At 46.1% G+C, this 23,358-nt stretch overlaps 1 protein-coding gene across 1 annotated transcript in view; it reads right to left on the reverse strand.

The window, feature by feature from the left end:
• The window catches only part of adgrv1 (adhesion G protein-coupled receptor V1), a gene marked incomplete at its 5' end in the record, with an annotated part of 297,728 nt that overhangs the window by 107,653 nt on the left and 166,717 nt on the right, over positions 1 to 23,358 (reverse strand). Inside the window, 2 exon segments of the mRNA XM_079516851.1 lie at positions 20,874 to 20,974; positions 22,460 to 22,620. Of these exon segments, the coding sequence (XP_079372977.1) occupies positions 20,874 to 20,974; positions 22,460 to 22,620 (262 nt within the window).

Consider the following 23,358-nt stretch of genomic DNA (forward strand, 5'->3'; position numbering starts at 1 on the left):
AGACTCTATTACCTCTATGTGAACAGCTCTGGTTCCCAGGCAAGTGAACAGTACTGCCCATCGTTTGCTCTCCGCGCTTCCTCCTCTGGTGCGGCGTGTCGTGATGTGCCATGGTCCAAATACATCTAAACCAACCCGGGTGAAAGGTGGTTCAGTGCTGGCAAGTCTATCGGCTGGCAGGTCTGCCATTTTTTGTTCCTCCATCTTTCCTCTCAGTTTCCGACAGGTGATGCAGTCATGGATCACATTAGAGATCAGCCTTCTAGCTGCAATAATCCATACTCCAGCAGAGCGAAGGGCCCCCTCAGTAAGATGGCGACCTTGGTGGGCGACTCCTTCATGATAATGACGCACCAGCAGAGTAGATATGTGATGCTTCTTAGGGAGAATGTAGGGATGCTTTTCATCATCTGGAAGGTCAGCTGAAGATATGCGACCCCCTACCCGCAACAACCCTTTCTGGTCGAGTGTAGGGTTCATCTTCCATAACGGACCTTTTTTGGAGACTCCTTGCCCCTTTTCTAATCTGCTGATGTCCTCTTTGAAGCTCTCCCTCTGCACACATCTGATGACCATGACTTTTGCTTGGGTTAGTTCGTCTTCAGCATTCAGATTAGGGGTTTTGGAGTAGGCCCTGGCAAGGTGAATGAGTCGTGCTATGCCTCGTATCATTAATCTCCAAGATGAAAAGCGCTCAAAGCGATGTGCGCTGAGATGTTCTCCAGAAACCTTTGTTGAAAAGGTGATGACTTGTGGCCGGATCTCTGTATCTGCTTCGGGCTCCACAAGCTCAAATTCGCTCACTGTCTCAAGTGCAGAATCTCCTGTATTGGCTTGTTTTAGGAACGCAGGGCCATGAAACCAAGTGGTTTGTCCTAGAAGACCTGCTGGAACAGACCTAGTAGCATGGTCTGCTGGGTTGCGATCTGTCGTTACATGAGACCACTGGTCAGGATGTGTAGACTTTCGGATCCTGTTGACGCGGTTGGCTACATAGACATAAAACCGCCGGGAGGTGTTATGGATGTAACCGAGGACAATTTTGCTGTCTGTAAAGAACCTCACAGCTTGGATGTCAAGGTCCAGCTCGTCTGAAATCAGCTCTGCCATTTCCACGGCAAGGACAGCAGCACACAATTCCAGCCGTGGGATGGTGTGTGCTGGTCGTGGCGCTAATTTGGCCTTTCCCATCACAAATCCAAGGTGAGACTGTCCTGCAGAATCCACAACTCGTAAGTAGGCCACGGCTCCTATGGCCATTGTGGAAGCATCGCAGAAAACACAGATTTCTCTTTGCTGTGTTGAAGATAAGGACACAGGAACATAGGGCCTTGGAATGCAGAGCTGCTCCAGATCCTTCAAAGACTCTTTCCAGGCTCTCCAGAATTGCTCCTTTTCGGGTGGGAGAGGATCATCCCACTCATACTGCTCGGAGGCAAGTTCTCGCATTAGGGCCTTCCCTTGCACGGTAATGGGAGCCACAAACCCAAGAGGGTCGTAGAGACTGTTAACTGTTGACAGAATACCTCTCTTGGTAAATGGCCTCTCTTCCGAAGACACTTTGAAGGTGAAACTATCAGACTCCAGGTCCCAGCTCAAGCCAAGACTCCTCTGGATAGGTAAAGGATCTGCTCCAACTAAGATCCAAATCCTTAAGATCCTTTGCTAGGTCTTCTGCAGGAAACGATTCCATGACAATGTGACTGTTCGAAGCTATCTTATGGAGATGTATGTTAGACTCAGCCAACATTGCTTTTGTTCTCTTCAAGAGATCAACTGCCTCTTTTTCTGTGGGAAGCGAGGTCAACCCATCATCGACGTAGAAGCTTCTATTGACGTACTGCTTTGCATCCTTGCCATGTTTGTTTTCCCCAGCCTGGGCAGCCCTCCTCATTCCATATATTGCTACAGCTGGCGAGGGGCTGTTTCCGAAAACATGGACTTTCATTCTGTATTCAACAATGTCTTTCTCAAGATCATTGTCCTGATGCCAAAGGAATCTCAGGTAGTCTCGATGGTCTTCTCGAACGATGAAGGAGTAAAACATCTGTTGAATATCGGCAGTTATGGCTACAGGCTCTTTGCGGTAGCGCATGAGAACTCCCAACAGGGTGTTGTTGAGGTCAGGACCACTTAACAGGACATCATTCAAGGAGACACCTTCATGCTTTGCACTTGAGTCAAACACAACCCTGATTTGTCCTGGTTTTTTTGGATGGTACACCCCAAATATTGGTAGGTACCAACATTCCTCTTCACTCTGCAAAGGTGGCGCTAGTTCAGCATGTTGACTCTCAAAGATCTTCTGCATAAACTTTATGAAGTGCTCCTTCATTTCTGGCTTCTTGTCCAGAGTGCGCCTGAGAGTATAGTGACGTTTGAGAGCTTGGCCTCTGTTGTTTGGAAGTCTCCGGCGTGGTGTGTGAAAAGGCAAGGGAGCAACCCAGTTATTTGAGCTATCCCTGAAAACCTCTCTATCCATGATGTCAAGAAAAGCCTCATCATCAACAGAGAGAGCGAGCCGCTCATCATTTTTCGTCCTGTTGAAAACTGTAGCGCCGAGACTGTCTGTAGCCTCTTCCTGGCCTAGGCTGTAATCACAGTGTTGACGAGAATGACTTGACTGTTGTGCAGAGCCAGACATGTTCTCCTTGACATGGATTGTGTTTGGACAAGGATTGAGGAATGATGACCTTCCATTTAGCAGCAAGTTAGTCTTGTAGACTGTCAGACTAGTAGGCTTGTGAGCTCCTTTCAGACACACATCTCCTATTACAACCCATCCCAGGTCGAGACGTTGTGCGTATGGAGCGTCATGTGGTCCATTATGCTGTTCCCGCACTTTGTGGAGTCTCAATGTATCTCTCCCTAAGAGCAGGAGGATCTGTGCGTTGGGATCCAGTGGTGGAATCCTGTCAGCCACAGGTTTCAGATGGGAGTAATGTCGTGCCACTTCTGGGCAAGGGATTTCTGACCTGTCGTCAGGGATTAGATCACACTCCAACAGAGTGGGAAGAAGTACTTTGGTGCACCCATCGAGAGACTCAATCATGTAGTTGTGTGCTCTTCTCCCTGAGGTCTCCATCACACCCGAGCATGTCTTTAGCGTGTAGGTCTCAGAGCTTCCTGTTATGCCAAAAACATCAAAGAAGTTGGATCGTGCTAAAGAACGATTGCTCTGGTCATCCATGACCACGTACATTCTGACTGCTTTTTCAGGATGTTCGGCAGGATACACTTTAGCAAGACATATTTTTGAGCAAGATCTTGGGCTGCTTTTTCTTCCACAGATCTCCGTACATTTTGATGTCACTGAAGTAGTATCTTCTTCTTGCTCCCCGCCATGCTGTTCCAACATGGCAGAGGATTCTGTATTTACAGAAGCAGGGCTGGGGTGTAGAGCAGTAATGTGCCTGTCACTCTTACACTCCCAACATTTCGGTGTCACTTGGCAGTCCCTAGCGACGTGTTTAGTTGAAGCACAACATTTGAAGCAGTACCTATTCTCCTTTAAGTAAGCTATACGCTCACTGAGTGGCATGTTTCTGAAGGTACGGCACTTGCTGAGAGGGTGAGGTTTTTTGTGAAGAGGGCAATATTTATCTGGATCCTCTTGTTTCCTCTCTGACGAGCTGGCATTATTAGCAGCAGATTCACTTTCCACCTCTGTCTTTCTCACGGCCACTTGGGTTCGGTTCTTCACAGGTTGTTCCATCCTTGAGACGTTTGTAGGACCACTTGATGAGAAAGCGAAGCTTGGATCATTTCTTGTCCTTGCTTGTTTGCGAATGAATTGTGCGAAAATTGCAAACGGTGGAAAGGAAACATTGTGTGTGTCTTTGTATTGTGAACCGATAGCCATCCACTTTTCTTGCAATCCATATGGCAGCTTTTCCACGATTGGATTGATACCTCGAGCTGTGTCTAGATATCTGAGCCCTTGTAGATAACCATCCTCCTTAGCAAGCTCGAGCTCCAGAAGTAGGTCTCCAAGTTCTCGAAGTTTCACATTGTCCTTGTTTGAGATCTTTGGAAAAGCTTCAATTTGTCTGAATAGCGCATCTTCTATCACTTCAGGGGCTCCGTAGGTTTCCTCAAGCCGTGTCCACAGCATATAGAGGCCTGCTGCTGGCTTATTGACGTGTACAGAACTAATCCTCTTTGCCTGTTCAGACGACTGAGGCCCCAGCCATTTGACCAGAAGATCTAGTTCTTCTTTAGCTGACAAATTCAGGTCTTTGGTGAGGCTGGTGAAAGAAGATTTCCATCCCCTGTAGGTCTGTGGGCAGTCATTAAATTGCTGTAGACCTGAGGCTACCATTTCTCTTCTGATTAGAAATTTGACCATATCTGACATAGTAGACGTCTCATTTGAAGTGGCAGTCTGAACATTTGTGTGTTCATATTGCTTCAAGATTGGCCCTTTAAGATCAGCTGATATGTTTGATTGTAGATGGTGTGCTGCAAACTGCTGGTTTGGTCGCACAGTGTGGAAGCTCGGCTCTTCATTTGGGAATAAGTCCGCAGAATTTTCCATCTCACGTTTAACATGGTGTCTAGCTGATTTTGTATTCATCTGCTCTTGTGGTGTATTTTGTGGTGGGGTTAGAGGATCAGAAAGCTGCCGTCTTGGTGGTGTTGCGGATCTGAGCACATGAACTGTGGGCTCTAGGTGCTCCGTTTTCACTGCATTTTCACTGCCAATAGAGCGTGAGTGTTTCTGAACATACTCATTGGTCCGCTGAGCAGGATTGGACGTGGGTACTTGAATATCAGCTGTCCGGTAGGATCGGGATCCGCCTTCTTCAAACCCCTCAGCAGCCTCCAAGACCTCCGCTTCTGCTGTGGCAGCAGCTGCCTCTTTCTCTCCCTTCAAAACATGTAATTGTGCCTCTAAATGTGCTTCCTTATATGCTGATTCTGCAGCGATGCGTGCCTTCTCTTTCATCACATTCGCTTCCTTTTCAGCATAAGACACTGCTACTCGTGCAGCCTCTGCTTTTGCACGCGCTCGGACAGCCGCGTCACTGGCTGCTGACCGACCAGAATGTCTTGATGATCTTGTATTTGTACGTGAGGATTTAGAGTCATCACATCTTGACCGTGTCTTAAGTGACTCACATTCTTCTGTATCGTCATGGCGCTGCTTATCTTGCGTTTTGCCAACTGATTTAGAAGACATGTTGTATGCATTTGTCAAGCACTTTCAGTATGTAAAGTCTCTTGAGTTGTCTTAATGCTTTTTTACTATTCTGTCCTCGTTTGCAGAGGTGCCAACTAGACAGATAGCTAACACACTTGGCATTAAATGAAGAATGAATTGACACTTGAAACTCCTCTTCTCTTTAAAGTCTTTTAGTTTTAGTTGGTAAAACTGTATTTCCATTTTCTTTGTAAAACTGTAACATAAACACAAAAATATATCACTCAAAACATGAAATGAAACAGCTACAGTACATACATTTATGCAAACAAATGCACTGCCTACAAACACACAAACTCACAGAGCACATGGTGCTTATTGGCAATTAACCAAACTAGTGTGTGCAAAATACAAAATATCCACATGAATGTCTAAAGGATTAACATGCATCAATGCAACATTACATTATGACAACAAAAAGTATAGTACTTGAAACTTACAAGCATATGTTTCACAGAGATTCACACACGATGAATGGAGGTGATGTGTACTCTAGCTCAGCTTGGCTACTACTGAAAAACACACGGGTGAACTGCTGCTTATATAACTGACAAACTCACCACTAGAGGGTGCTGTATACAATAAAATAAAAACATGACTGAACTTAAACCATGCATTATATACGTGGAATGAAATACCAGTACAAAAACTGTTAAGATTTAGAAGACATTTAGACTGAAACTAAATGGGTTAAAGGAACGGAGGAGGAAAAAGGGAGATTGAGAGATGGGAAAATCAGACCAAAACTAGAGCAAGTGGAGAAAAAAAAGAAACACAAAGAAGCACAAAGTGCCAGGAATATGAAAGAACGACGACTGAAGTTAACCTTGATATTACGTAACCATAACGATATCGTAATATTATGCAACGTATAATTCGAGTATAAAAGACAGAAGTCACGTAACAAAATGAACGGCGGGCCCCCTGTTCGTCTCTGGAAACCTCATATGTAAAAAACTGTTCTCACGATGTCAATTCAAAAAGAGCAAAAAAGTGGCAGATCTACAAGCTCAAAGTATCGCGCCGCAGTTCGAGCGTGTGGATCTGCTGCTTCTGATGCTTTTGCGTGACGCTGTGGTGTGATCAAGTGAAAAGTGATCATTTATGAAAAAAACACAAAAAGTTAGAATTTGGAGATACGAAGTTTCTGCCCGACAGCGACGTATTGTATGACAGGAGGGTCATCTCTCTGGAGGACGAGTGGAGGAACAGAGAGGGTGTGTCAGACGCATCAGGAGGGTCATCTCTCTGGAGGACGAGTGGAGGAACAGAGAGGGTGTGTCAGACGCATCAGGAGAGCATTCAGAGAGAGGTGTCCGACCGGCCAACCATCGTGTAACGTGAGCCTCCCCGGAGGCCCTCCCCATGTCTCCACTGTCCGCACGCACGCACGCACGCACGCACGCACGCACGCACGCACGCACGCACGCACGCACGCACGCACGCACGCACGCACGCACGCACGCACGCACACACGCACGCACACACAAGTCCCACAGGCTCTGGCCTGTGCAATGTTATACCATTAGATCAGTGGTTCCCAAACTTTTTCATGTCAATGATCCCCAAATTGACACTAATAAGCCCTGCGGACCAGCAGTGATTCTCAACCCGTTTCATTTCAAGGACCCCCAGTTTGACCTAGCTGCATTAGTCTACGGACCCCTATTTAATGGCATTTCTATCTCTGAGATCACGATTTATATCGTAAAACCAATGTTATTTTAACTCTGAGAGTGTACTATCAGTTAGCTGGGGACCCTCTGGAACTCCCTCAAGGACCCCTGGGAACCACTGCATTAGATCACTATAGAGCGTCACAGTCCTTTCATGACGACGCCAGGCCCAGGAAATAATTCCCAATGCATTTTCCCCATAGACATTTCAAAAAGTATTTATTTAAAGACATTTTAACTCATACATAGCTAAATGGCAGTAGCAATAGTTCAGCACAGGCTAATATTCTATATTTTTTAAGTAAAAAAAAAAGACGTTAAAGACGTTTGGCCTGGGTGGCTATTTGTTAAAAGAAGTCAAAAACGTATTTGGCCTAGAATGAGTTTAGCGTCGTACAAAGCCAACTCGAGAAAAACAACAAAAAAAGTGCAGTTTTTTTTCTTCTTTCTAATCATTTGTTCGGCCCATTATTCATTCATCATTCAATCATCATTGTATTTATTGTCATGATTTGTCACAACTCGAGTTGGCTTTGTCAGCGGCGTAAACGTCTTTAAATAAATACTTTTTGAAAAGTATATGAGGAAAATGAACAGGTAATTATTTTCCGGGTCTCTCGAGGGGGCAGGACTGCGACGCTCTATTAGCCTGCCCCTTAGCTTGAGCTAAAAAGGCCTGACACTGCACTAACCATTCGAACCCTATCGACGTCCATATTCAATGTGTTTCGACGGACATCATTGGCATAATCTAAAACAAAAAAAGCATTATTCAAAAGATTTCAAACATATATTTTCCAAATATCTTTTAAAATAGCAGGTACTTAACCATCCTAGACGTGTCACACAACAGTGTGACAAGATCTACAAGCTCAACACACATCACATCTGCATTTTGGACACTGAAAAGTTAACCGTTTTGGGACAATTTCCGACAACACCTCCGAACATCGCACAGAGCCTCTGAAAGCACACTGAGCCTTGTTGACGTGCGTCACGCACACACAGTTTGTTGATGTAATGAGTGATTGGTCATAACCAGAATAAACTTCCTGAGGAAAGGACCTCTCTCTCTCTCCGTCTCTCTCAGAAGTGCTGCAGTCACATCCTTCTAATAAAACCCCATGCAGTGTCAGCCAGACGGCTGTGCAACAAGTGGAGGAAGAGGGCATGCGGTTGCATCCAGTCATGCACAGACGGTGCACACATTGCTATACAGAGGCTAAATGAAAGCCTGGTACCGAGGCTATACAGAGGCTAAATTAAAGCCTGGTACCGAGGCTATACAGAGGCTAAATGAAAGCCTGGTACCGAGGCTATACAGAGGCTAAATGAAAGCCTGGTACCGAGGCTATACAGAGGCTAAATGAAAGCCTGGTACCGAGGCTATACAGAGGCTAAATGAAAGCCTGGGTACCGAGGCTATACAGAGGCTAAATGAAAGCCTGGGTACCGAGGCTATACAGAGGCTAAATGAAAGCCGGGGTACCGAGGCTATACAGAGGCTAAATGAAAGCCTGGGTACCGAGGCTATACAGAGGCTAAATGAAAGCCTGGGTATCGAGGCTATACAGAGGCTAAATGAAAGCCTGGGTACCGAGGCTATACAGAGGCTAAATGAAAGCCTGGGTACCGAGGCTATACAGAGGCTAAATGAAAGCATGGGTACCGAGGCTATACAGAGGCTAAATGAAAGCCTGGTACCGAGGCTATACAGAGGCTAAATGAAAGCCTGGGTACCGAGGCTATACAGAGGCTAAATGAAAGCATGGGTACAGAGGCTATACAGAGGCTAAATGAAAGCCTGGTACTGAGGCTATACAGAGGCTAAATTAAAGCCTGGTACCGAGGCTATACAGAGGCTAAATGAAAGCCTGGTACCGAGGCTATACAGAGGCTAAATGAAAGCCTGGTACCGAGGCTATACAGAGGCTAAATGAAAGCCTGGTACCGAGGCTATACAGAGGCTATACAGAGGCTATACAGAGGCTAAATGAAAGCCTGGTACCGAGGCTATACAGAGGCTAAATGAAAGCCTGGGTACCGAGGCTATACAGAGGCTAAATGAAAGCCTGGGTACCGAGGCTATACAGAGGCTAAATGAAAGCCGGGGTACCGAGGCTATACAGAGGCTAAATGAAAGCCTGGGTACCGAGGCTATACAGAGGCTAAATGAAAGCCTGGGTATCGAGGCTATACAGAGGCTAAATGAAAGCCTGGGTACCGAGGCTATACAGAGGCTAAATGAAAGCCTGGGTACCGAGGCTATACAGAGGCTAAATGAAAGCATGGGTACCGAGGCTATACAGAGGCTAAATGAAAGCCTGGTACCGAGGCTATACAGAGGCTAAATGAAAGCCTGGGTACCGAGGCTATACAGAGGCTAAATGAAAGCATGGGTACCGAGGCTATACAGAGGCTAAATGAAAGCCTGGTACTGAGGCTATACAGAGGCTAAATTAAAGCCTGGTACTGAGGCTATACAGAGGCTAAATGAAAGCCTGGGTACCGAGGCTATACAGAGGCTAAATTAAAGCCTGGTACCGAGGCTATACAGACTACATAGGCCATTGTACTTGAACAGTACAATGGCCGGAACAGTGCTGGAAACTTGGAAAGTAACATATACTACAGTACATTTACTGTACAATTTTGAGGAATTTGTACATTACTTGCATATTTCCAAAACTTTTACTTCTACTCCACTACATATCACTAGGCAAATATTGTACTTTTACTCTACTACATTTATTTGAAAACATTAGTTACTAGTTACTTTGATAGTATTACAAAACATATATTACTTATAGGATAACTTTAGTTTTTTTCAACCAAGGTTCATGTTTTAGGTTAGAGAAAGTAAGAGTTTGTGTGTGTGTGTGTGTGTGTGTGTGTGTGTGTGTGTGTGTGTGTGTGTGTGTGTGTGTGTGTGTGTGTGTGTGTGTGTGTGTGTGTGTGTGTGTGTGTGCGCGCGTGAGTGAGTGAGAGAGAGAGTGCCTGTGCATGTCTGCGCATGCGTTTTTGTATGTATGTGTGTGTGCCTGTGCGCACACATGCACATGTGTTCATGTGGGCGCCTGCATGAGTGTGTGTATATACTACACTGTGAGTGTGTGTGGGGTTTTTGCTGGAGCACGTCCCAGCGCTGTCAGGAAATCCGCTCTATAACCAGAGAGAGCTAAGAGTCTTAAACCTAAACACCACCCAGAACGCTAGGATGAAAACCCCTGCCAAGGAACCTCTACTAAACACGCCGCTGCATGCGTGGGAACAGGCGTAGGCACGGGGCGCAAAGCGCCACGCCATCACAATGGAGAAGAAATTAAATGTGCATATGGGCTCCGATAGAGACGAATGGAACATTTTCCTTTCCCACACCAGGGTGCACATACACGCACATGCACACACAGGCACGTGCGCACAGAAGTGCACACAAACGCATATACACTGTCAAGATCCAGTGTTTTGGAGCAATAACATCATATTTTTGTCTGCTGATGGATAGAGCATTCCAGGGGGCCATCGCAGTGTAGAAATACTCTGTATAACGTAAGTCCAGAATTCAAAATGTACTTAGTAAAAGTACAAAAGTATTGGCAGTTGGCACCAAAATGTACCAAAAGTAAAAATACTAATTATGCAGAATGACCCAATTCGTAAATGTATAAAAATCTTTTGAAAATAGCAGATCTACAAGCTACAAAACTAAAGCAGAAAACTAAGCATAGGGTTCAGGTGTTTAACCATTTATTTTGAATGAGAGGAGTTGTTATGAAGTTGTTGGCACTCAATTCCCATGATTATTAATTCTTTTTTTATTATTTATCATTTATTTTTAACCGGGGCCACTCAGAAATGACTAATCTATGCAATTAATGTAACCTCAATTTGTCTTCAAATTGCTCATAAAAAAATATCATTGTTCACTTATGATATGGAACAAAGATATATAACATTCACATTTTCATTATTCAATATAAAAGATAAAGCCATTTCCATGGAATCAAGTGAATGAGTTAAGTACAGTACTTGATTACACATTCTTAGTCACCACCACTGCGTACGCACGCACACACACACACACACACACACACACACCCCCATGTCTACTACTGTACCAATAACAATCCCTAGCATATTATCCATGTAATTACATGCAATCAGACACCATGTTTTGACAGAGCATGAACCGATTCTACCTAATCTCCAACAAACACATCCAGAGGCAACACAACGTCCCAGTGTGTGGTTTGTCACGGACGGACGGAGAAGGTTGTGATAAAGATCTGACTTTAATTAAAAGCAGCAGCTAGAGGTCACAGAAGGTAGCCGGCCGGGGTCACCCTCTGTATGATTATGGAACGACTAGAGATCACAGAAGGTAGCCGGCCGGGGTCACCCTCTGTATGATTATGGAACGACTAGCTTGTATTACATGTCTTTAAACCCACTGGTTCCCAAACAGTGGGTCTTGACCCATGTGGGTCGCAGACAAATGTTTATATGGGTCCCTTTATTTTTGGTTTCCCACATTTTGTTTTGAATTATTATTATTTCCAAATATTTTCCCAAAAATGACATTCAATTAAAAACAAAAATCAATGATTTTTTTCCCCAGTAAGTCAAAGAAAGAAGAAATTCCATAAATTAGAAAACTAATATTTTAGAAGTAGTGAAAATAGCCGATCTGATATTCACTAGTTTGGGTCCTGGGCAAACGTCTAATTTCTTTTTTGGGTCTCAAGCTAAAAAGTTACCCCTGGGTTAATCTGTGTTATGCAATTCAGATTCTTATGGGTCCACATCTAATTGGACTGGAATGCCACTGACGTCTTGACTTGAATGACTGCCTGGTATTCCCGCCAACGTGGTTACAACACAGGACTCGTTTTAACCCATTTAAAGTGGAAAGGCATCTGTGTCATTTTAGATTTTAATCACTTTAAACATTACTTTATACTTTGGATATATTAAAAAATACCAGATGTACAAGCCCATAAGCTTGTAGATCTGCTTTTTTTTCATTTTTAATACAGGTATATTTTTGCAAATATTTGAACATATTTATGTTTTTTTTAGTTAGTAGTTAATAGTTATGGGCTTTTTATGCCTTTTATTTGATAGGACAGTAGACTGACAGGAAATGGGGAGAGAAATGGGGGGATGACACGCAGCAAAGGTGGTGGGAATCGAGATTCGAACCCGCGACACGCTGTCAGGCTGGTCGTCCGGGCCTGAACATAATGTTTTAACACAAGTCAAAGCTTTGCTTCTGAGGGTATACCTGTAACGAAATGTTTAGTTGAGTTGAGTTGTCCACGGCCAAACACATTTTGGGGATCCTTGACATGGAAATGTTTTGAGCCCCACCGATATATCAACATATACCCTTTTTCAGAAAGCTGTTCTGATTTTGAAGAATGGGCTTCAGCAGGTCTTAATGGGTTAACCCAATGGGTTAACCCATTAAGACCTGAGGCCGATTCTACAAAATGCCTTCTAAATCAGTAGTTCTCAAAACCCTTTCGTGCCAAGGACCAATATTGTACTTTTACCCCACTAGAATTTAATTGTAAACTTTAGTTACTAGTTACTTTGTAGATTTTGATTATTATTACAAAATTAACCACATTGACCACTTACACATTTTGGCCATTTGAAAGTAGCCGATCTACAAGCTCACAATGTGTTGCAATGAGACGAATAGCTTGTAGATTTGTATAGATTTGAAAACTTGGGACAATCTTGCAAATGAGTATTTTTACTTTTGGTATACTTTAAGTACATTTTGATGCCAATACGTTTGTACTTTTACTCAACTACTATTTGAATTCTGGACTTATACTTGTAACAGAGTATTTCTATATTGCAGTATTGATACTTTTAACTCAAGTACAAATGTGAGTTTTTTCCACCACGGGAGATTTTCAACATGCACTGTTGTCAGAGTCAGACAACAGAAGAAGAGGCCTTTGGGGCCTCCGTCAAATGCACAGAATACTGTACATATGGAGTCAAATTTGATGCTTTTGTGTGACACTGTAGTATGTTCAAGTAGGGCCATTCTTTTATGACAAAACACAAAAAGTTAAAATACGGAGATAAGATGTTTCCCAAACACTCTTATTTTGTGATAACATGTCATGTCGCCGCGGCCGCCCATAAGGACTGGGTTACAAGAACAAACTGCCCTGCATTCTGAATGAACACAAATCTACATGTGCATCCTATAAACCTCTGTATGCCGCGCGCTCTATTTATTTATTTATGCCGTTTGCCGTCTGATTGGCCAGGGAAAATGTGCGTTATTGCCGCCTGTGTGAAGAGCCCTAATGTGGCCGATACACACTCACACATTCTGTACACACAAACACACGCACGCATGCACGCACACACACAACACACACACGCACGCACAGTACTGGGTAAATTTCCACTCCACAGACAATCTTGAGTTGTCTTGCTGAGGGGAAGCGACGGCATGGGCCGCAGATGTGACAGACAGGCGCGCGCACGCGCACACACACACACACACACACACACACACACATGCGCGTGTTTCGCAAAAGTCGGCCTGCTGGTGGCACTATATTGGGCCGGGCCAATGTGAAATGGGTGTCATTTCTTCCTCAACCTGGTGGGAATGTGCGTGCAAGGTTTCACGGCAAACGGACACTGTGTTCATGATTTGAGACAATTTTGTTCAAAACGAGCCATTCCCGCAAAAGCATTATAGATCTTAGCCAATCACGATATGAAATATGAAAAATGGGACAGAACGGTCTTGATAACTTGACTATAGAGATACTGATATACGTGTGATGTTTAGACAAAATCTGCAGGAGTAATATTTAAAAAAATTGTTTTTTTGCAAAAGAAAACAGCCTCCAGGGAATGGTTGGGTCATAACAGGCCCACTGTGAAACATTTGGACAACTGGTTCTGCTCTGGCCTACATGGAATGTGTGTGCAATTTTACGCCGAACACACAGACAGACAGAGTACCTAATACGTACTGGTAGTCTCAGACAGATTTACAGCCAGTCCTGTAAATCTCCTATGGTCACTCACTACTCTAGTATGGTGAAGCATTCATTCACGGAAAACAATACAAAATAAAATATAAAACAAACAATTGAAATGTGGAGATTTCTGAAGGTTTCTGCCCAACATAAGGTGCATGGTACATACATAAGGTATGGTATATGGAATGGTGTATACACAAGGTTTGTGGTTAGTGGAACGAGGCAGTAAAAATACCCAGCAGATGTAATGACAGATGTAATGATGTAATGACAATAAATAAATGATAAATGTCGTTACAGTCGGGACTGCAGTCTCAGATTGGAAACTCTGCAGACTCCACCTCACCCTCGAGCACTCCTCTTTCACTTCTTGTTGCCTTTTTAGATAGCATGCTCGTTATGTAATCCACAGTCATTGCAAACGCTGGTGACTGTCAACACAGTGGTTGGGTAGGCCTGCTCGTTATGTAATCCACAGTCATTGCAAACGCTGGTGACTGTCAACACAGTGGTTGGGTAGGCCTGCTCGTTATGTAATCCAGTCATTGCAAACGCTAGTGACTGTCAACACAGTGGTTGGGTAGGCCTGCTCGTTATGTAATCCAGTCATTGCAAACGCTGGTGACTGTCAACACAGTGGTTGGGTAGGCCTGCTCGTTATGTAATCCACAGTCATTGCAAACGCTGGTGACCGTCAACACAGTGGTTGGGTAGGCCTGTCAACACAGTGGTTGGGTAGGCCTGCTTATGACCCGTCTGGTGACTGTCAACACAGTGGTTGGGTAGGCCTGCTTATGACCCGTCTGGTGACTGTCAACACAGTGGTTGGGTAGGCCTGCTTATGACCCGTCTGGTGACTGTCAACACAGTGGTTGGGTAGGCCTACTTATGACCCGTCTGGTGACTGTCAACACAGTGGTTGGGTAGGCCTGCTTATGACCCGTCTGGTGACTGTCAACACAGTGGTTGGGTAGGCCTGCTTATGACCCGTCTGGTGACTGTCAACACAGTGGTTGGGTAGGCCTGTCAACACAGTGGTTGGGTAGGACTGTCAACACAGTGGTTGGGTAGGACTGTCAACACAGTGGTTGGGTACGCCTGTCAACAGTGGTTGGGTAGGACTGTCAACACAGTGGTTGGGTAGGACTGTCAACACAGTGGTTGGGTAGACCTGCTTATGACCCGCCTGGTGACTGTCAACACAGTGGTTGGGTAGGACTGTCAACACAGTGGTTGGGTAGGACTGTCAACACAGTGGTTGGGTAGGACTGTCAACACAGTGGTTGGGTAGGCCTGTCAACACAGTGGTTGGGTAGACCTGCTTATGACCCGTCTGGTGACTGTCAACACAGTGGTTGGGTAGGCCTGTCAACACAGTGGTTGGGCAGGACTGTCAACACAGTGGTTGGGTAGGCCTGTCAACACAGTGGTTGGGTAGGCCTGCTTATGACCCGTCTGGTGACTGTCAACACAGTGGTTGGGTAGGCCTGCTTATGACCCGTCTGGTGACTGTCAACACAGTGGTTGGGTAGGCCTGCTTATGACCCGTCTGGTGACTGTCAACACAGTGGTTGGGTAGGCCTGTCAACACAGTGGTTGGGTAGGCCTGTCAACACAGTGGTTGGGTAGGCCTGCTTATGACCGGTCTATTCCTTTATAGCATCGCCGTCACTCATAAACCGTCTGTTTTTTAAGCATTATGCACATTATGAGCTTATGGATTGGCTATTCTCACTATTTAAAATGCCGTTCTGTCTTCTGAGAAGTACGCCATTTGTGTACCATTTCGTGTACAACAATGACATCAATTCAGTTTGAGAACCGCTGCGGAGAGGGTGGCGGAGCATCACTGACCCCTTGTATGAGGGTGGGGGGGGGGGGGGGGGGGGGGGGATTTAATAACTAAATATAACGTCTATATCTGACACACCCTGCAGAGTCCTGCCTGGAGAACAGGCACACAGGAAGGAGACGGGGAAGTACAGAAGGAAGCATGGAAGGCAAGGACCTAAGAGTGGGAAGGAAGACAGCAGAGGAGGCAGGCAGGCAGGCAAGACAGACAGACAGACAGGATGACAGACAGGATGACAGACAGACAGACAGACAGACAGACAGACAGACAGACAGACAGACAGACAGACAGACAGACAGACAGACAGACAGACAGACAGACAGACAGACAGACAGACAGACAGACAGACAGACAGACAGACAGACAGGCAGACAGACAGGCAGACAGACAAAAGTCTAACACATTACTTTATCGGCGAAAGAAAGTTGTTTGCGGTTGGCACAAAAATAGTGGCATAAGCAGGATTTGAACCCAGGAGGTATGGATTGAAGGTCTATTGACTAACGAGCCATGCTACAAGCTGGCTGCCAGACTGGGTTTCCAGGCTCTAGTAGAATATGACAACGCCCAACTCATGTAAAAAGAACAAGTGAACCTAGGACTGAAAAGGTGTGTGTGCGTCACTGTATATGATTGCAGAGCTAGGTTTAGCGTTAGAATCCCATATGATGTGACCTGCATGGTTTAAATATAGCCCAGAGTCTGTTTACCTCTTGGCCTACTAACACCAAAACAAAGATGCTGACCTTAACGAACCCTTCATCTGGGTTTGAGCTCGGAGCCGCGCGCGCACACACACGCACGCACGCGCGTGTGTGCTTATGACCAGACGGGTCATAAGCAGGCCTACCCAACCACTGTGTTGACAGTCACCAGACGGGTCATAAGCAGGCCTACCCAACCACTGTGACCTGCATGGTTTAAATATAGCCCAGAGTCTGTTTACCTCTTGGCCTACTAACACCAAAACAAAGATGCTGACCTTAACGAACCCTTCATCTGGGTTCAAATCATCGGTAGAATATTGTAGAATGGACAGGAACGTGATGACGCTAGGTTCTTGGTTTACCCATGATCCTAGATTACAGTGGCACTACACCGTCTCTATTCATTTGATGCATCGCCTTGTGTTTCGTGTTTCCCTTGCTTACTGCAAATCGCTCTGGATTAAGAGTGTCTGCTATATGACTAAATTGTAAATTAAATACCCCGAATCCCCGAATGTTGAAAATGCTGGCCTGAAACATACTTTTTAGTTCAGTTAGAAGCCTGGCATTCAGTCTGAAGAATATGAAACACTCAGGGGTGCAACAGTTAATCGAACTTAGCGATTAATTTGATTATGAAAAATAATCAATTTGAATAAAATAAAACAAACAGAAAATAGCCTACAGTACACTTTACACAGTGGTACACCAAAGTATATAACGGGGTTGAAGTGGTTAATCAGACTAATCGACACATATCCATTATATCTATATACAGTAGGCTATACTTTTGTTTTGTAATGTATGCATGGATGTATTTGTTGTAACGTTTCTGTCTATTGTATTGCTCTGTATTTGCTGTATGTTGTTGGACCCCCTCGAAAACGAGATGTGACATCTCAAGGGGATATCCTTTCTCAATAAAGGTTCATATATATATATATATATATATATACACACATGTCAGTATATATGTGTGTGTATATATATATATATATATATATATATATACACATGTCAGTATATATGTACACACACACACACACACACACACACACACACACACACACACACACACACACACACACACACACACACACACACACACACACACACACACACACACACACACACACACACACACACACACACACACACACACACACACACACACACGCTTCTCAGTTATTTAATTATTTAAAAAAAGTTATTAACTATTATCGATCAACAGCAACCTCGATTCAAATGTTGCATAAAACACACACACTTGCATGCACGCACGTCGCACGCAGAGATGCATATCATTGCATGCAATATCATCACATCTCCGGGCGTATATCATCACATCTCCGGCAATATCATCACATCTCCATCAATATCATCACATCTCCGGGCACATATCATATCAATATCATCACATCTCCGGGCGTCCAGGAGAAAGCTACTGTAGGCCTACTTAACGTGCAGCGCAGCGCAGCGCTGCATGAGGCCCGAAGGCAAAGCGGAGCGAGGACGACTTTGGGAATTTTCCATCCGGAACCCTCAGTGGGTTCTCAGGGGCTCTGAGTCTGTGGGGCCATAAACACCAGGAGCCTGCAGGTGTTTTAGCCCCAAACGCAATCTTTAGTAGGGGCTCGTGTTTGTCAACCAAAGACACATGGGGACCAGTGGAAAATTACCACTCCCGACACTCACTCACATACAGGAGTCCAGGAGGGCGTACGGCCCCCTCCTCCCCCGGCCACATATCTGTCTCACCCACCGCCGGGGCGACAGCCTGCGTTTTTATGGACCGTGGTGCGGGGTGGCATTGCTGCGTTGTCAGGGTGCGTGCGTCGGCCCGCAAAGGGGGCTTGGTGCGGACGGGAGCTGTTCAGCGCTGTGTGCGGAAATTCTTAGAAGAGTATCGAGCGACGCTCTCTTTGTGTCTGCGAAAGAGGCTGAGAGTGTGTGCGTGCGTGTGCACGCGCGCATGTGTGTGTGTGATCTGTGTATGCGTGCGTGTCAGTGCATCAAACATAGTTTGAGGGAAAAAATAAATTCCCAGAAGTGACTGCAAAAGATTGCTGCTATTTGTCTCAAAAAGCTGTATACGCTGTGCACAGATGTGCCATTCCAACACTTCAGGCTTTCCTCTACTTTTCCTGCATTTTCCCTGGATATACCCGTTTCCCCAAGGTTCTTTTCACCTACTGTAATTCTGATTCTTCTCTTTTGTTACTGAAAACAAGTGTCCCTTTTCGACACTTTCATTGTAAAAAAATATCTGAATAGCATTTACATAACATCTTTGCAAATGCCCTCCTTTCTCACTGGCAATGTTCTGACAATTTACTGACAATCTACCGTCTTTGCCAATGGCATGACGTGCGATGTTCTCCAATGGCACATCTGTATGCATGCATGTATATACAGTATAACATGTATATAATGACGCAATGCGACATAGCTCTGTTTAACACAATGCTGTACCCAATTCCAACTGTACATGCTTTCCCCATTGTAAATGTATACCTTTTCTCATGCCAATAGAGCTTTTTTGAATGGTATTGCATTATGCACAGGTACAGTATGTGTGCAAAATATGTGTGCCTGTGTGTCTGTGAGTGTGTTACACACTGTAGATGCAAGTTGGCGTACGTGTGACTACTGAATACTGGTCCATAAAACCTAATATAATAATCTAATCTAAATCCAATGTAATCTGAGGAGAGATGGATGTGTCTCCATGAGCACCTATCTGTCATTTCAAACCATTATTACAACGCTGGTGGTCTCACAGGATCCCGCAGGAGCAGATGGACATGCCAGAGAGAAACAAATCGTCGCTGTCGGCCAGAAACCTCTCATCTCCACATTTTAACTTTTTGTGGGTTTTCTTTTTGGAAATGAACGGCCCTTCTTGATAAAATGGTAAATGGTAAATGGTGCATTTATATAGCGCCTTTATCCAAGGCGCTTTACATAGATTGTGCATTACATTCACCCATTCACACACACATTCATACACCGATTGCAGCGGAAGCCATGCAAGGTACCAACCAGCACATCGGGAGCAATTTGGGGTTCAGTGTCTTGCCCAAGGACACTTCGACATGTAGACAGGAGGAGCCGGGATTCGAACCGCCGACCCATGGATCATTGGACGACCTGCTCTACCTCCTGAGCCACAGCCGCCCATGATCATACTACAGATGCATCAAAAGCAGTGCAGATCCTCGGAACGCGCCACAAAGCCACGTGTTTCGAGCGTGTAGATCTGCTACTTTTGACATGTTTCTTATTTCAATCCTGAAAAGTAACAGTTTTGGATATACGAGGTTCTCACCCGACAGACGGAATTGTGTTGTTCACTTCCAACACCTGGAATCCAGTGTGTGCGTGCGTATATGCGCGTGCGCGTGTGCGTGCGGAAAAAATCACATACAATCACCATACAGTAATGAGTAGAATAGGAGTGTTTGCAGTACCTGGGTGCCCAGGTATTGGGCGGTACAGTGATGTTCAGTAGAAGAGTGTTTTTTACAGTACCTGGGTGCCCAGGTATGGGGCGGTACAGTAATGTTCAGTAGAAGAGGAGTGTGTGTGTACAGTACCTGGGTACCCAGGTATGGGGCGGTACAGTAATGTTCAGTAGAAGAGTGCGTGTACAGTACCTGGGTACCCCGGTATGGGGCGGTACAGTAATGTTCAGTAGAAGAGTGTTTTTTACAGTACCTGGGTACCCCGGTATGGGGCGGTACAGTAATGTTCAGTAGAAGAGGAGTGTGTGTGTGTACAGTACCTGGGTACCCCGGTATGGGGCGGTACAGTAATGTTCAGTAGAAGAGGAGTGTGTGTGTACAGTACCTGGGTACCCAGGTATGGGGCGGTACAGTAATGTTCAGTAGAAGAGGAGTGTGTGTACAGTACCTGGGTACCCCGGTATGGGGCGGTACAGTAATGTTCAGTAGAAGAGTGCGTGTACAGTACCTGGGTACCCCGGTATGGGGCGGTACAGTAATGTTCAGTAGAAGAGTGTTTTTTACAGTACCTGGGTACCCCGGTATGGGGCGGTACAGTAATGTTCAGTAGAAGAGGAGTGTGTGTACAGTACCTGGGTGCCCAGGTATGGGGCGGTACAGTAATGTTCAGTAGAAGAGTGTGTGTACAGTACCTGGGTACCCAGGTATGGGGCGGTACAGTAATGTTCAGTAGAAGAGGAGTGTGTGTGTACAGTACCTGGGTACCCAGGTATGGGGCGGTACAGTAATGTTCAGTAGAAGAGGAGTGTGTGTACAGTACCTGGGTACCCCGGTATGGGGCGGTACAGTAATGTTCAGTAGAAGAGGAGTGTGTGTGTACAGTACCTGGGTACCCAGGTATGGGGCGGTACAGTAATGTTCAGTAGAAGAGTGTTTTTTACAGTACCTGGGTGCCCAGGCAGCCCACCAGCATGTGTGTTAGCAGTTTGGCAGCAAACATGGGGAAGCGGGAACACAGCGCGTGAGACACGACGGCCAAGGTGAAGCCTGGGGACACAACGCACAACAAAACAAACCACGTTCATTTTTAGATTCATATATTGCCTCCCTCCTGATGGAGGGGAAAGGAACCTGTTGGAATAACGTGTTCCTTCCACATGCCACGTCCTACAGGAGAACCCCTCCCCCCTCAGGTGATAAGAAGCGGCCTGATCACTCCTCATGCATTGAAGGAAGCATGAGCTTGGTTCGGGGCTCTCCCCAGGTCGGCAGAGGGAGAGTTGCGCCGGCGATTACAGCTGTGAAAAAAATGGGTTACAAAGATCGTGGGATAAAAACATTGATTAATAACTGACAACAAAAAACAAAGAGTCACCGCACGCTGGCATGTGCATTTCAGACTTATATAACTGTGCCACAACACCCCCGAATTCTACCAGGAGTTTCTCCATTGTTTGACCCTTTCAACCACTGTACTCCCGATTTGTAATTGACTTCCATTAACCTACCAATTTCCAAAAGCAAAAAAGGACTAGGCCAGGCAGCTCTGTTGTACTTTGCTCACGAAAAGTTCAAACGGATGAGGCAGTTATCTTCCCAATATTCACGCCTCTAAATTTCAGTCCACTTGAGTGGAAATAAAATATGATGGCTTAAGTGGTCCATCTTTTATGGTTGCTGGATAATTGAGGATGGGCCGTTTGCTGATACCCCAGAAAATCTCCCTTTTTTTGGTTGCTAGGTATGTGGATGGGAAAAAGGCAGGTAAATAGAATGACTGGGAAGTGGAAAGGGGAGGGGGGGGGGGGGGGGTGACACTGTGGCCCCTTTTCCACCGAAATAACTTGGTTTCTGGAACTGGGTGTGTACTAGATTCTTGGAACCTTAGTTCTTTCACGGAACGGTCCGCGAACCGGCTTGGGGTTTGGACCAGTTTTAAGCTGAACCATGTAATTGGGGGGCGGCATAGTGATGAATGATCGAGAGTTCGCTGGGGAGCAAGAGTCCCCAGTTGCCCCAGGTTCGAATCCAGGCCTGGCCAGCAAGGTGTTGAATATGAGCGGTCAAAGTTTTAGGTTCCAGTTCACACTGCCAGACTGGATTACCAGCCAAGGTGCCTGGACCACTGAGCCATGGCCCAGGCCTTATTCGCCGATATTAATAATAATAATAATAAATAAACCCTCGCTTCTCAGGACTTCTGGGTAATTGAGTCCCAATGCAATGCCTATGGAGTGTCATGGCTCCATAGGCATCCGTGTCGGTCTGTTCTCGCTTCTTGTTGTTGATCGGAAAGCAATGGCACTATTTTAAGGCGAGTGGCGCGAGTTCATAGCGCGAGTGGCGCGCTATGAACTTGTAGGTCTGCTATTTTTGAAAAATCGTTAAAAAAATTGTCATGATTTAGAAAACTTTTTTTTTTAATTTCGACGTCAGGCCTGAATGGGTTAACGACCGGGTGATTCTTCAAAGCTTCGTCAAAAACTCCAGCAGTGAAGTTATTTTCAAGATGGAAAATATGTTATTAAGTACCTGAGATGCAGATGAACCCTGAGGTGTAGAAAGCCTCGTTGTAGGACGCCAGGGACGCCATCTCTGCGTACGCCGTGTAGACGGAGAGGTGGGAGCAGGCGCACTCCACATAACTCCCACTGTCCTCCACAACTCTGCAGTACTTACTGTCAGATAACCAACTACATGGAGGAGAGAGGGCAGGAGGAGAGAGGGGAGGAGAGGAGAGTAGAGGGGAGGAGAGGAGAGGAGAGGAGAGGGAGAGGGGGAGGGGAGGGGGAGGGGAGGGGAGAGGGGAGGGGGAGGAGAGGAGGGGAGGGGAGGGGAGGGGGAGGGGAGGGGAGAGGGGAGGGGGAGGAGAGGAGGGGAGGGGAGGGGAGGGGAGAGGAGAGGAGAGGGAGAGGAGAGGAGAGGAGGAGAGGAGGACCAGAGGAGAGGAGAGGAGAGGAGAGGGGAGAGGAGATGAGGGGAGGGGAGGGGAGGGGAGGGGAGGGGAGGGAGGGGAGGGGAGGGGAGGGGAGAGGAGAGGGGAGGGGAGGGGAGGGGAGGGGAGAGGAGGGGAGAGGAGAGGGCAGGAGAGGAGAGGAGAGGAGAGGAGGGGAGGGGAGGGGAGGGGAGGGGAGGGGAGAGGAGAGGAGAGGAGAGGAGAGGAGAGGAGAGGAGAGGAGAGGAGAGGAGAGGAGAGGAGAGGAGAGGAGAGGAGAGGAGAGGAGAGGAGAGGAGAGAGGGGAGAGGAGAGGAGAGAGGGGAGAGGAGGGGGAGAGGGGAGGGGAGAGGAGGGGAGGGGAGGGGAGGGGAGAGGAGAGGAGAGGAGAGGAGAGGAGAGGGGAGGGGAGGGGAGGGGAGGGGAGGGGAGGGGAGAGGAGAGGAGAGGAGAGGAGAGGAGAGGAGAGGAGAGGAGAGGAGAGGAGAGGAGAGGG

This window comes from Electrona antarctica (genome assembly GCF_951216825.1).
Source record: "Electrona antarctica genome assembly, chromosome: 12".
Taxonomy (NCBI): domain Eukaryota; kingdom Metazoa; phylum Chordata; class Actinopteri; order Myctophiformes; family Myctophidae; genus Electrona; species Electrona antarctica.